This window comes from Gigantopelta aegis, chromosome 9, assembly GCF_016097555.1.
Source record: "Gigantopelta aegis isolate Gae_Host chromosome 9, Gae_host_genome, whole genome shotgun sequence".
Lineage (NCBI taxonomy): Eukaryota > Metazoa > Mollusca > Gastropoda > Neomphalida > Peltospiridae > Gigantopelta > Gigantopelta aegis.
The window spans coordinates 22108153-22123013 of NC_054707.1; the positions used below are offsets into that span (position 1 = coordinate 22108153).

The 14861-nt window shown below is 36.5% G+C and overlaps 1 protein-coding gene across 2 annotated transcripts; it reads left to right on the forward strand.

Annotated features, from left to right (window-relative positions):
• The first annotated feature begins 2375 nt into the window (after positions 1–2375).
• LOC121382353 (ferredoxin-fold anticodon-binding domain-containing protein 1 homolog) lies at positions 2376–12122 on the forward strand. 2 transcript variants are annotated; one of them, XM_041511938.1, is made up of 6 exons: positions 2376–2427; positions 4893–5085; positions 7201–7357; positions 8165–8368; positions 9716–9871; positions 10518–12122. In XM_041511938.1, exons 2-6 carry the CDS (start codon positions 4902–4904, stop codon positions 11650–11652), a joined length of 1836 nt encoding a protein of 611 aa, XP_041367872.1. In that variant the 5' UTR covers positions 2376–2427; positions 4893–4901; the 3' UTR covers positions 11653–12122. The 2 variants fall into 2 exon arrangements, with proteins under 2 accessions (XP_041367872.1, XP_041367873.1); XM_041511939.1 differs by lacking the exon at positions 2376–2427 and adding an exon at positions 2630–2834.
• The last annotated feature ends 2739 nt before the right edge of the window (positions 12123–14861 follow it).

The window sequence follows — 14861 nt, forward strand, 5'->3', positions numbered from 1 at the left end:
CGCACCAAAACATATGCTCTTAAACCAACTGTAAACTTTGTAAATGGTTGGAATGTATGACTCATGTGGACACATATATTTGTGCAAATATTATCATAATATTTATTGCATATGCTATAGATACGGAATGGTACCTTGGCTTGCGAAGATGACGAGTCTATAAATATCTTCAAAAGCCCCGTTATGCATGCAAATAAGACAGTGTTGAGTTTATTAAAGATTAGTTCGCGTCAGTTTTCCATTAGTTCATATCGCCTTAAAACGAAGAATTAATTATAATAATAATCTGGGAGCAAAATGTAGTCGTATGCTCGACTAAATTCCGACAGGTTGTAGGCTACAAGATCCCTGAACATTGCTGACTAATCGGTAAATCGGTGTATTTAGGGCTAACTGAATCTTCGCGAACAGGGCCGAATCCTTCCCACACCACGCAGCGGTAGTCCGATATATATCTGCCGTTTAAATGAATTTGACAAAGTCAAACTGACGGCAGATGCATTAGACTAATGCATACGCTTTTAAATGTTATAAAATGTTATTAAAAGCTTAAAATTTAGACTCTCTTAAGTAACTTGAGGCCTTCCATTTTCAATATAAGACATTATTTAAATAGGGGGCGAGACGTAGCCCAGTGGTAAAGCGCTCGCTTGATGCGCGGTCGGTTTGGGATCGATCTCCATTGGGCTATTTCTCGCTTCAGCCAGTGCACCACAACTGGTTTATCAAAGGCCGTGGTATGTGCTATCCTGTCTATGGGATGGTGCATATAAAAGATCCTTTGCTGCTAATCGAAAAGAGTAGCCCATGAAGTGGCGACAGTGGGTTTCCTCCCTCAATATCTGTGTGGTCCTTAACCATATGTCTGACACCATATAACCGTAAATAAAATGTGTTGAGTGCGTCGTTAAATAAAACATTTCCTTCCTTATTTAAGTAGTTAGGCGGGTAGGTGACAAATTTAAGTCAATATATTCTCATTTGTTAGAAAATATGAACTTTGGTATTGGACCTACAAGGATATTAAGGTATGCCGAATCCAAATTTAAAGGGAAACACGTGACTGATAATTAATCCCTTATAACATATGGATTATGCGTTTTTACAAGATGCTGGTTCTAAGAAAAAAAGTACTTTAAAATATTTAAAGTGAGGTTTATGTCGTTATATCACCAATTTAACAATGAAAATATAAAACCGAATTTATGAAGGCTCTGTTACTTAAACGCAGGCGTTTAAGCGTAGTGTAAGACATAGGGCCTACAGGCCTTATAAATACACGCGTCGAAGTCTAAAACAGGCTTTGTAAATTCGGACCATAGATTTGGGGGTGGGTGGGGGAGTGCTGGAACACTATAGGCCTATCAGTGCCATAGTATAGTCGGTATAGGCCTATACTATGAAACTTCATTTGCTAAATGTACGGCTTTTGTTTAGGCAGATCTAGAATAACTTTACCCGCGTAGTCCAGCCTTTAGTGAATATTGACGTTTGGTTATAAGCAGACTACTTAACTTCCAAAATATTCTCTATAATAACCTTGTATTTTATTGCATGTCACTGTATAAATTCACATATCTACTACTGAAGCAAATTGTTATCGGATGGAAATTGCCCGTGTGTTCTTTTTGAGTAATTCACATTAGGAAGTAAAATAATATAGTTTTGTAAGAGGCAAGAGAAGCTGCATTAACTTAATACCATGCATGACAAATTCCTTAATTAACCTATTTTAGTTTAGCGAATTTTAAATTATTTGGTGTCGGACATTGATAGAAATCAAGGATACCAACTTAACAGAATCAATGCAACATTATATTAAAAGTAGCCTATATGAGGGAACTTTGATTAACCAATGATTTTTCAAAACTAAGAAACAGGATGGAATCTAGATAAACTAACTTACTTCTCTGATTAACCCTTTGTCTTCTATAATCACTTTAGTTTTGATGTCGGATAGAAATTATATTTTGGTGTTGAATGGAAATAGGCCTAAAATTTCATAGGCCTACATTTCATCAGAATAATTTTAATAAAAACGTTAGGCCCAGTGGTAAATTGGGTTATTTATCGTTTCAGCCAGTGCACCACGACTGGTATATCAAAGGCCGTAGTGTGTGCATGCTATATCCTATCTGTGGGGTGGTGCCTATAAAAGACCCCATGCTACTAATGGAAAAATCTAGCGGGTTTTCTCTTTAAGACTGTATGTCAAAATTACCAAATGTTTCACATTCAACAGTCAGTGATTAATAACTCAATATGCTCTAGTGGTATCGTTAAACAAAACAAACTTTTTCAGACCAAAACTGTTAAAGTTGTCTGTTTCTATAGTGCTCCCTAAAAAAAGGACCAATCTTACAACAATAAAATGACTTCCATCATGGTGGTTGTGGCGGTCAGTTTAGATGTTTGAACAGGAAACAGGTGCGCGTTATGTAAATAACTATATGTTTACAAACATTCGTAAATATATTAAACAACAGAAAATTAAAACATTTAATTTATTATTAATAATATATTTTTAAATACACTGATACAGCCATTTTTTTAAAGTTTTTTTTTTAATCAACTCGACGTTCTCATCAAATGGTGGGAAGGGAAGTAACTCATGAGATCCGAGTTCAGCGAGACCGAGCAGACAAACTTTCGCTGGTCTTCAGGGATTATTTTGTTATCAAAATCTTGATTAGAGATATTTTTAGTCAATTGAATATTGATCAGCAGCTTGTGTAGGGACTGAATAAAATGTTCCCAGAACTGACCCACTTCATGTTAATGACGACATCGTGATGGTGTTAGCATCACTCACTATTGGTTAACATGGGGAAATTGTAGGTTCTGAGGTCACATTTTTAGAATATTGATAGTCATGAGATTAATTTTACATACAACCGTGTTGGGTGTATTGACGCGTCCGGTGATTCGGTGCACTTGGTATTTTGCTTAAGTATGCTTAGGAAGTTGTCATGTTGTCAGTGTTTTTAACGAATTAAAGTTCAATTCCTTTTTGAATGGTTAATCAAGTATTAACATATTTATTGTTAAGGGTGCAATTAAAAAAAAGAGAAGAATTATCAATAATTATATTATAATTTCAAAATAAATCATTCACCTGTTTTTGTGTATATAAACGCGAAGTAGGTCAGCCTTATTCATATTAAGAATGTTAAAATCAGTCTAAAAACACCTTTCCCGCATTTTTAAAATTATAGTAAACAGTATTTATAAATGTAATTATTTTTGTTCGGTTATATATTTTTATTTAAACTGAAAAGGAAAACATAGACAAATGCAAACAAAACAAAAATTTTACACCTTAATTCCAGTTCACAATTGTCACATTGTTATAAAAAATAAAAGCAAAATAAGATCCACATGTGTGCACAATCTACCCGAGAAAAATAAAATCCATGTAGGCATCTTAGCCATGCATGACAATGAACAGTACTGTGCCACTCAAGAAAATTATTCCGAAACTGATCATGAGATGGGTCATGTGTGATCATTCATTTTCATAGTAATATTTTTAACAAGACAAAACAAAAAAGTACTAAAATAATTCTGGGACAATAATGTAGCATTTATGGGCTAAAAGTGAGGTCATGGGCGGTCTATAAATAGCGGGGTCAACGATCCACATCTACTGTGCCGAATCACTGGACATGCCGAATCACTGGACATGCAAATCGTTTTGGATACAAGGGGGTGCCTATATTTATACACCATTTTAAAATGTTTATTTACTACAGACATAAAACAATTTGTAGTGCATTTCAGATTATGCACGGCTTCATTGGTGAGAGACACATTTTATTAAGTATTTCACAGTGTTCACATTTATAAAAATGGTCCTTGAATGCTTAGGTGCACTGATACACTGGATAGCACTGTATTTTCCAGTGTTATTTGTATTTGGTTTTCTATCCTATAATGTATCCTGGCATCATGCATTTTCAATACGATTATAAGCAAAAAATCATAAAAGCAATACTTCATACATGTATACAATTTAATACTTTTTATTACCCACTTGTGAGAGAGACCACTGTGTAATAACATTTCCGTTCATTACATTGTGACGAACCGTTTTCATAGACAAACTTGTAATGTGATTGATCCACAGACTGGGATAGCTTGTATGTCCTCTAACTTTATTCTATTATATGTGAGAATAGCGCTAGAGATAACTGTGTGTAATAAATTGTCAACGACCATATGGTAGCCAGCTACTGTGTCTGAAATACACATTTTTTCCTAAATCTGATACCACAGACCTTTAATTAACGAAGAAACCCAACGTTCATATGTTAAACTCCATTATTGTGATGACGTAGGACAAAGTGTGTGGAGACATGACTAGATTGCACTGATGTTTAGTGGTCGTATGGTTAAATGTGTTTGAGATAGTAAAGACATGTTTTGATTGATTGTTTATCGAAGTATTTTGAAGTCATGACATAGTATACATACATGTACTCGTGGTGCATTTGTATATTGCAAACTATTTAAAAGCCATTTTCTGAGTGTTTGACATTCACAATTTAATTACATTATAATGACAATTATTTTCATGTGATATCCTTTTTGTCAAGTATAAACATTGAAGATTCATGTCACAAAATTCAATCATTTAATAAAACACCAATGAGACATAACACTTATTAGAAATATTTCGATTCAGTAAAATGTCGCGTATACATATAATATTAAATATAGCTTTACAGACAGACATATTTGCCATTAATTAATCAATTGTTGATCAGCTTAGTGCATGTAGTTAAAACTATTAAAAATCAAACCAATGACCATTCAAATTTTAACTTCACAATTTGATAATTTAATTTGTGCTTACGTGTACTTAAAGATAATTTCTGTTTTGTATACTGCAGCCATACATTATGGAGAATCCACCGACGGGCAAATTGCTTCTTGTAGGCGAAGGAGATTTTTCATTTTCTGTAGCACTCTTGGCAAAACCAGGTTTTCATGGAAGTGAGATTGTTGCTACATCTTTTGAATCCAGGGAATCGATCGTGAAACTTCAAAAAGCTCTTGATAATGTTGAAATACTTGAAGACAGAGGTAAAATGTTTTGTTAGGTTTTATATATTATTTTCATGCTAGGGGATGGGACTTGACTTGGTGTTAAAAACCTGCAATAGGTTATAGAACTGGTCTCCATTAATGGCCTGTCGATGTAGCTGTACACATGTATGTGAACAGAAAGTTTGACAAATAATCTATTAAAACTTTTTAAAAGTTCACCAAATTAAAATAAAATGCACAAATTGTTTTTAAAATTTGCAACTGGTGAGTAACAGAAGTAGCCCAATGTCCCATTGGGAAAGGATTGTTTAATGAACAGCTGTTTGATGTTTAACATATGCTGTTTGCAACACATTATCTACAGAATGAGGCAGACACCCACTGCTACTACAGAGACTACTTTTACTGCCATTATACATTTGCTCACAGAGGAACATCTGACATGTACCACAGCTCTTGATATTAATATTGCATGTAATTAATATTGCATGTAGTTGGTCAGGCTCCACCAACAACACGATTCTGACCAGCACTGTTGCTGCCAACTGTACTGCCCACCTCCACTTATTTACAGTAGAATCTCATTGGCTCGAACACTGTCGGTGCATCAAAGTCTGTTCGACCCATCAGGTAGTTCGAACCATGCATTCAACCATTGTCGGGTGCTTCTGTAACACAAAAATCAATCGAACAACCTCGCATATTTCCATAAAACCGACTTGGGCGAGATGGTCCGATTGACTCATTAGTAAAAAAGTCGCCGTCAAATGTCGGATGAGATATATATTTGTAACAATTATTTATCACTGTTAAATAAAAAAAAAAACAAACACACTGGTAGTCTGTATTTATAAATATTTATTAATTTAGAAAGTCATTCTTTATTATGCTGCTGTAGAATCTTTTGTGACATATTGACAACGTTGATGAAATATGGACAACATTATATAATAGTTCAAGCTGAATATATTTAACTTAAAAGTTCGGACCAATAAACTGATTCGAGAGAAAGCTTCTGTTTGAGCCCAGGGGTATTCAACCAATCAGCACCAAAATAAAAGGGTTTAATAGAGAGAAAAATCGGGACTTTGTTCTTTGTTCGAGAATACCGGTAGGTTTGACCGTTGGGCATTCAAGCCAATGAGATTCTACTGTATATATATAAATATGTAATGAATAGTCACAAGTTTCACACTTTTACATGTTATTTGAACCACTTGTCAATTTTGGGGCAAAACCCTGACTTTTGAGTTGGTTGGGTGATAGCAAGCTGTTGTCATGGATGAAATACACATTTAAAGATGAAGCTACGGCCATAGGATTTCAAATTTCATGTGAATCACTTTTTCAGTTCCATTATATTGTGATCATGGGAATCCATTGGAAACTGTTTTTAAAAAATAATTATGGATATATTAATTATTTTTGTTGAATAGTTACCTATACTCATATCATAATCATGGGAAATGAAATTTTGGTTCCATGATTTTACTGATATACTACCGATACGGTACCGGAAACGATTGTTTCCTTGAAATGTGAAGGCCTGAAGCTGAAATGACCTTTAAAAAGTTACCGGCGTCGTGGTTAGGCCATCGGTCAACAGGCTGGTAGGTACTGGGTTCAGATCCCAGTCGAGGCATGGGATTTGTAATCCAGATACCGACTCCAAACCCTGAGTGAATGCTCCGCATGGCTCAATGGGTAGGTGTAAACCACTTGCACCGACCAGTGATCCATAACTTGTTCAACAAAGGTCATGGTTTGTGCTATTCTGCCTGTGGGAAGTGCAAATAAAAGATCCCTTGCTGCTAATCGGAAAGAGTAGCCCATGAAGTGGCGACAGCAGGTTTCCTCTCAAAATCTGTGTGGTCCGTAACCATATGTCTGACGCCATATAACCGGAATAAAATGTGTTGAGTGCGTCATTAAATAAAACATTTTAAAAAGCTGAAATGACCTTTAAAAAGCTTAAACCTCTATCCTATGCCTAAATAAAGGTAACTTTTTAGATAAAATAAAGTCTATATGTACTTATACTTTATGAAAATAAAAGAGCTGAAATAAGATAAAAAGCTGAAAAATCACATCCCTGTAACGTCTTATTTGTGTGAAAATGTCTGGTAATTGACGTTTTATTTCCATTTCTAGATGTCACAGTATTGTTTGATGTAGACTGCACACAAATTCACACAGATGACAGACTCGGAAGTCTCACGTTTTCTACACTGGTGTTCAACTTTCCACACATTGGAGGCAAGTCAAACATCAAGAGGAATAGGGCATTGCTTAATGATTTCTTCAGCAGGTAAAGTTAAAAAGTTTGTTTTGTTTAACGACACAACTAGAGCACATTGATTTATTAGTCATCAGCTGTTGGATGTAAAACATTTGGTTATTTTGACACAGTTTTTGAGAGGAAACCCGCTACTTTTTTTCATTAGTAGAAGTCCCACAGACAGAATAGCACATACCACAGCCTTTGATATACCAGTAGCGATGCACTGGCTGGAACGAGAAATAGCCCAATGAACCCACCGACGGGGATTGATCCTAGACCGACTGTGCATCAGGCGAGCGCTTTACCACTAGGCTATGTGTTGCCCCATCAGCAGGTAATACATATAGTTGGTCTCTAAATTAGTTGACCTAACAATGGTTTCTGTAGCATAGTGGCTGTTAGGTACTGAGTTCACTTCCTTGTGACGGCTCTTATCCAGAGTGAGTTTTAATGGCTCGGTGGGGAAGGAAGGAATTTTTTTTTTTAACGACGCACTCAACACATTTTATTTACGGTTATATGGCGTCAGACATATGGTTAAGGGGCTCAGTGGGGAGATGTAAGGCCACCACATCAACTTTTCACTCTACAACAGCTGACCATTAACCCCCTTTTCTGAACAGATAGTGTAGGACATTGTGCCTGAACCTTTATATAATCAAGAAAATAAAGTTCAAATGAAATAAAATTGTCCTATGCTACCATGTTTGGTAAATGGGTAGATGGTAAATTTTTTTATCTATTTTATATTTTGAAAGAAACATAAACTACATTTGTATGATGGCATTGGTGCTGAATATTGTAGTTAATAGTTTTTTGATGACATTTTTTCAGTGCTGTACAAATCATGGAGCCTGGGGGTCAAATACTGGTGACCTTATGTAAAGGTCAAGGTGGCACCCCAGCTGACTATCCGGTCAGGGCTTGGCAAGATAGCTGGCAGGTTGTGTCCCTAGCAGCCAATTCTGGATTGATTTTGACGGCCGTGCATCCATTCATGGAGGCTAATTACCCAGAATACAACAGTGTTGGCTTCAGGTTTATCATTTTATTCTTTTTAATCTTATCACTTTGTCAACAACACATATTCTTTTAAGTAATATGATTTACAAATCTGTTAGGGCTGATCCAGAATCCATGCTGAGGGGAAGGCAGCAATGTTAGTTTATGTGGGGGGGGGGGGGGGGGTCTGCTGCATCCTCCCCATGCACATAGATAGAAATAAGCAAAACTACTCACTTATCCCCCGGACAAGTATAGAAATCTAGCCTAATTTAGGTCACAGTGATCTGGGAATAATGAAACAAATTACAAAGAAAGAAGAAAGAAGTGTTTTATTTAACGACGCACTCAACACATTTTATTTACGGTTATATGGCGCCAGACATATGGTTACGGACCACACAGATCTTCTTCTCTTTTTTTAGAGGAAACCCGCTGTTGCCACATAGGCTACTCTTTTATGACAGGCAGCAAGGGATCTTTTATTTGTGCTTCCCACAGGCAGGATAACACAAACCATGGCCTTTGTTGAACCAGTTATGGATCACTGGTCGGTGCAAGTAGTTTACACCTACCCATTGAGCCTTGCGGAGCACTCACTCAGGGTTTGGAGTCGGTATCTGGATTAAAAATCCCATGCCTCGACTGGGATCTGAACCCAGTACCTACCAGCCTGTAGACCGATGGCCTAACCACTACGCCACCGAGGCCGGTACAAAGAAAGACATTCTTAAATAATTATCTACCCTTATTTCTCAACGACGATCTGTCGTATAAAAAAGATTATGATCCATGTTATCTAAATATCAGTCTGATTAAAATTAGCTCTACTGGTCTGCCAGTAGATCTAACAGCATTGCGTGGACTCCCATGTCCAGGTGACATTTCATCTATAAATAACAATTTAAATATCAGCCAATTACACTTAGCCATTATTCGGGAGCATACATATTCTAAATATGTCGGGCGAGACTATTTGTGCAATAGGCGAACTTGTTGGTCTATTTCAACATTAAAAAACAGGGTGAAAAGTGCAGTAATAAACTCTGGATTGTATACTAATATAAACAGATTTTATGGCTATACCATCACGTTTTTTTTTCCGTCTTGAAACAAATTTTATATAAAATTTTATATTGAAATTAGTTTATGGCATACTTCATAATTCACCTGAATCATGTCATATAACCTCGGCATAATCCTGAATGTTTTCAAATTCTGTTCAAATCACTGGCATGATTTTGCAAGTAAAGTTTTGATTGTTTGAATGAAAGGTCAACTGGACATGAGCCCCAACTGGGTGCTGTTAGATCCACAGGTAATTAACCAGTGTAGCTAATTTAATTAGATTGTCTAAATATGTGAAATGTATATTTTTTGCAGGAGTCAGGATAAAGGGTTTAACACTGAAGGTGCGTTGGTCCATGTGTTTGAAACAGCTGGGGTTCCACTGGTGCCTGATTGCATCAGCTCGACTTTGCTGTCCATCCAAGGAAAACAGATCAAATGTCCCAAGTATATCGAAGACAAGTTAAATGGGTGGGTAACACACACATGCACACACATGATGTCGTGGTGATCCAGTCCCATGGGATATGTAATTCCTTAATTAGCCAGTACATCTAAGAGATCTGGACCTGTTATGATCAATAAACTGTTATTAATAATAACTATCCAGTATCCTCATACAAATACCTACCACTATCTGGTAACTACTTTAAACTTCCTAAATATTCATGCACTAATCTTTATATGCTAGTCATAATATGAAACAGAGTTGGAGGTTTACTGCACAAGTGCATATCTAATCTATATATATGTATACATGTATGTGAATACAGTAGGTATGCAAATATAAAACATATGTACCTTAAAACAAACTTACAGAATTGAAGTAATCGGCCTATAAGTCTATGGAAGGGACAGGGTTTTTGAAACAATGTGGGGTTTTTTCAATATGACTATGTGTGCATTTTATAGAGTTGGGAGTTGGTTTTTAATGCATGGTTCCTTTTTTATACACTGATTTTCAGATAACTCATTCTCTAAACAAATGAACATGTATGATCATTGATTTTATGTAAGCACATTAAATTTCTGACACCTGATCAGCCATATGTAAGCTTTCATACGTACACGTATAGTAATCTTCCATTCCATTCATTTTCAATTTTTTTTTCTTCAGAAAACTTCTATACACTAGCGGTCATCCATTGTGCAAGTTACGGTCAGACTTGGAGAGAATGATATCTAAAGAAACACCCTCTCACATCTGTTTCCCTGAAGATCTGCCGGTCGTGATGGAAGGTGCAGAGTCTGATTGTTATCTAGAGGGTACAGATCCTGAACAGCTGAGGCATTTCCCTGATGGATCTTCAGCGGAGGACAGCTGGCTGTCTGGGCTTTACGTTTTGAATACCACAGACGAGAAATGTGAAGCCGATTGCTCAGTTGATAATGAGAGGGATGAGGACTCGCAGTGTGCAGGTGGTGGAGACGATACTTTACCTAGCAAGTGGGTCCAGTGTCACTTGAGAACCACAGTTCTCGAGCAGCTTCCTCTAATAACATCGCATGATTCTGACCGTCTTGCGATCGCTTCATGTGATGTATACAATCGGTGCTGTATTTCGGCAAACAGACTTCCAGTCTCTCACGAGATGACTGTAGTGTGCCAGAATGGGAAAAACATCGCAGCTGATCCAGTTAAAACTGTCTGCAAGAGCCTGGAGATGGCAACGTCACTCTCGGTAAGCATCACGCATTCTGGAACTCCACTGGTTCTGACATTTCAATCAGGACTACAGTTACACTGTTCCAAACATGTCGAACTTGACCTCAACAATACTAAAACCAAAGTGGGTCAGATATGGACAAATCTGGGTGACCCTGAATCGGTGAACATTGTTTTGTTGAATTTAGATTTAATTGTGAGAAAAGTCGGCGACATTGCGAGTCCACAGCTCCTGTGGTCACAGGATCAGAGATTTCTTCGACAGTTTGTTTCTTGGCCTTCAAAGTTCGAAGCTTTCAGTGTTTATAACTTGCAGCATGCGCACGACATGAGCTTTTGGGAATCTTCCGATATTGAATTTGATGAGTTGTGTTTTAGTGATGTTATCCGAGAAGTTGCGGGTGACGTTGTGGTGAAAGTTACTTTGATTGAACGATACCATGATGAAGGTGGGGATCAGTGGAGTCGGTGTTATCGGCTGATATACATGTCAAATGATTTAGCAGTTTCCTACATAGCATCATGGAAGATGCAGAGTTTGATTCGTCTAGAAACTGCAAAAAGACTCGAAATTAGATTGAGATAAATCGATGAATATATATATATCAATCTTTTTTTCATTCCGCATGAATTATGATAATAATTAGTACCTTAAAAATGCAACAATTTAACAAGATTAAAATCATGTTTAGTTCTATTTGAAAGTACCAAGATAACCTGTGATAATATATAGAGAATAACTGGTTACTGTCTTTATTTTCAACTTTATCCTGCAAAGTTTGGAATGGTCCAAAATGACATTTGTGGGCATCAAGTAGACAATATAATACCTCCATATGGTTATCTCCAAATTAACGAATCACAGTATGTGTACTAGTATTTCAGCATCAAAACATAAAAATTTACACATGTAATGTGCATTAAAACCATTCTTCTCTCACTAAGCCATGGATTGAAGATAATGTTTTAAAACCTACATTTGTCATATTATTAGTACTATTATTAGTACCTACATATATGTTATGTTTATGGTTCACATTATAGATTAGAAAGTTTTGTTGCTTCAGACTTTTTATTTCCTAAAATATAGATTTAGTTAAAGTTTTAGACGCTTCTAAGAAGCTCCCTATATTCTGATTTTTAATTGTGCTACATGTATATTGGAGGATTAGGAAAGGCATATTTATTTAACAATAACCCAGTTATGTTTTAAATTATGGCTTTAGATTTACATGTACAACATGGTCCATAAAGTAACAATATGCATAGTTTCCCACAGACAAGGCAGCAAATACCACAGCATTTGATACACCATTCGTGGAGCACTGCTTTTACCTGGGAATAAAATATTAACCTTCTGCTCCCTAGTCCATGCCAGTCAAAATTATCTCCGATGATTCGTGTGAGTTTCAATGATTTTAATTTTTAGCATGTTGGTTTAAATTTGGATTGAAATAAGGGGCAGCAACTCCTGCCAGCATTAGCTTAGGAAGTTGTAACATTGAGTAGAATTTTCAGGGTTTCTGCCAGAGGGTAAAGCGGGTATAGCGCCGTACCCAAATGTTTTGCATATTTAGACAAAATTAATGACTTGTCATTACTGTCTGATTTTCTTAACCCTAAACCTAACCCATTTCTTTCTGGGGGAGGTCCCAATGTCCCCTGTTGACTCTGGTTGCATTCAGCACACACATTGTAAATATTCAATTCCATAGCGCCATACCCAAAAATGTCTTTCTGGCAGAAACCCTGGTTAGGTCTAATATAAATGGCATATTGCACCCCTTTTATACGCCTTTAGAGGTGGTACTAAACCAAATAACTTGCGGTTAAGTTCAAGGTGCACCCAACTTTTGATAGAGAAGTGAACACCACAAGTCTCGTGATTGGTGATAAATGTGAGTGCTGGTTGTAAAAAAAAAAGTTTCATCTGGGCAAAAAATGTATGCAATTTTATTTCATCTAGTACCGCTGTGTCAACTAGCCTTTTGCTTGAAACATGTATGGGGTACCTGTGAAAAAAAGAGTACTCTAGTTTTGTTTGGAACTAAGGTAGTCATAGACGCTACCCGTTATCTCAGAAATTAGCAGCTTGACCCCCATGCGTGAGGGGTGGTAGTATTTATTATATCCATGTCGTTTATATCAATTAATATGCTGCAGGTAGGAGTTTTATCCACATATGTTACTATTGTCGTCTATGGGATTTGATTTGGTAGTATACACCCTAGACTGGTTGTATTATAGCATTGTTAGTCCATAAATGTTTCGTTTCTGGAGCATATCTTTCTTATCAGTTCACATAAGATCATCAAACCATACATGAAAGTACAACTTGGAATAGTGGTGTGTTGCACATCATAACTAGGTCACGGCGACCTACTTTTCAGGCATTACTCAATGTTAAAGGAATCCATATCTAGGCATATCTTCCTGATCAATTCATATAGGATCATCGAACCTATGCAACTACAATTTGGAATGTACCATAACTAGGTCAAGTGACCTACTTAATTGTCATTAATACATGTAGATGGTGTATACATTTTTTACCTTAATTTCATTTTTAACAAATCTTGATGGTTATGATTTTTCACGAAAAAAGAAACATTTTGATCCCCCAGAATTTACATCAAATTAATACATTGTGTTTATGGAAATATATTGACAACAGGGCGGCATGAATTGTGAAAACAATCGTTTTATTCGCTTGCAATTGCAGATATCATGCTTGTGTGACATACATTGCACAAACTACTGAACAATATTTTGCTTGTATAGGTCTGCACTCATTCCAGTAATCTCGTTCCAGCCAGTGCACCACAACTGGCATATCAAAGGCTGTGGTATATAACTACCCAACCTGTGGTATGGTGCATGTAAAAAGATCCCTTGCTGCTAATAGAAAAAGAGTAGCCCATGAAGTGGCGACAGCGGGTTTCCTCTCTCAATATTGTGTGGTCCTTAACCATATATATCCGACGCCATATAACCGTAAATAAAATGTGTTGAGTGTGATGTTGTCGTTAAATAAAATATTTCCTTTGTTCCTTCCTTCCAGTAAAATTTTCTGAGTCAACTACAGCCATTTTCTTTCCTTTTTACTTGTAATTTATGTGAAATTGCATTAATAAATTACGGCATATAGTGTTTCATATTATTCTGAAAGTGGGCAATGCAAATTTGTGCAGATCTAGAGGTACTTGCTAGAGGTCTGCACTCTGAATTGCCCCCCATATTTTCCCATGGTGTATAAACAAAGGAATATCTGTTTAATTGGCAACTGTTAAAAAAAGTTAGTTTTGTTTAACAACAGTACTTGAGAACATTGATATTTTGTTTCCAAGACCATATTGCATAGCTCATACTGGATAGCTCATATTGCTCCTTTTTACTAACCATTCATGAAGCATTTGATGAACAGGTTGGAGGACCCATTGGTCTATTTCTTGTTCCAGCCAGTCCTCCACAACTGGTGTAAACCAAGGCAATGGTATGTACTATCCTGTCTGTTATGGTGCATATACAAGATCCCTTGCTGCTATAATTAAAAAAAAGTAGCCATGGTTTGGTGACAGCATTATCAGTGTGGTCCTTAACCAAATAACCATAATTAAAATGTGTTGAGCGTGTCAATAAATAAAACATACCTTCCTTTGATGAAATAGTCTTCTTTTTGTTCACTCTAATCATGACTGTTGAGGCCTAAATAGGTTACTTTTCCAAACTAAACCATTCTACCCAACATCAGGGTCCTTTGATGAATAATCTCTGAGAAATGTGCTGCTTCACCAA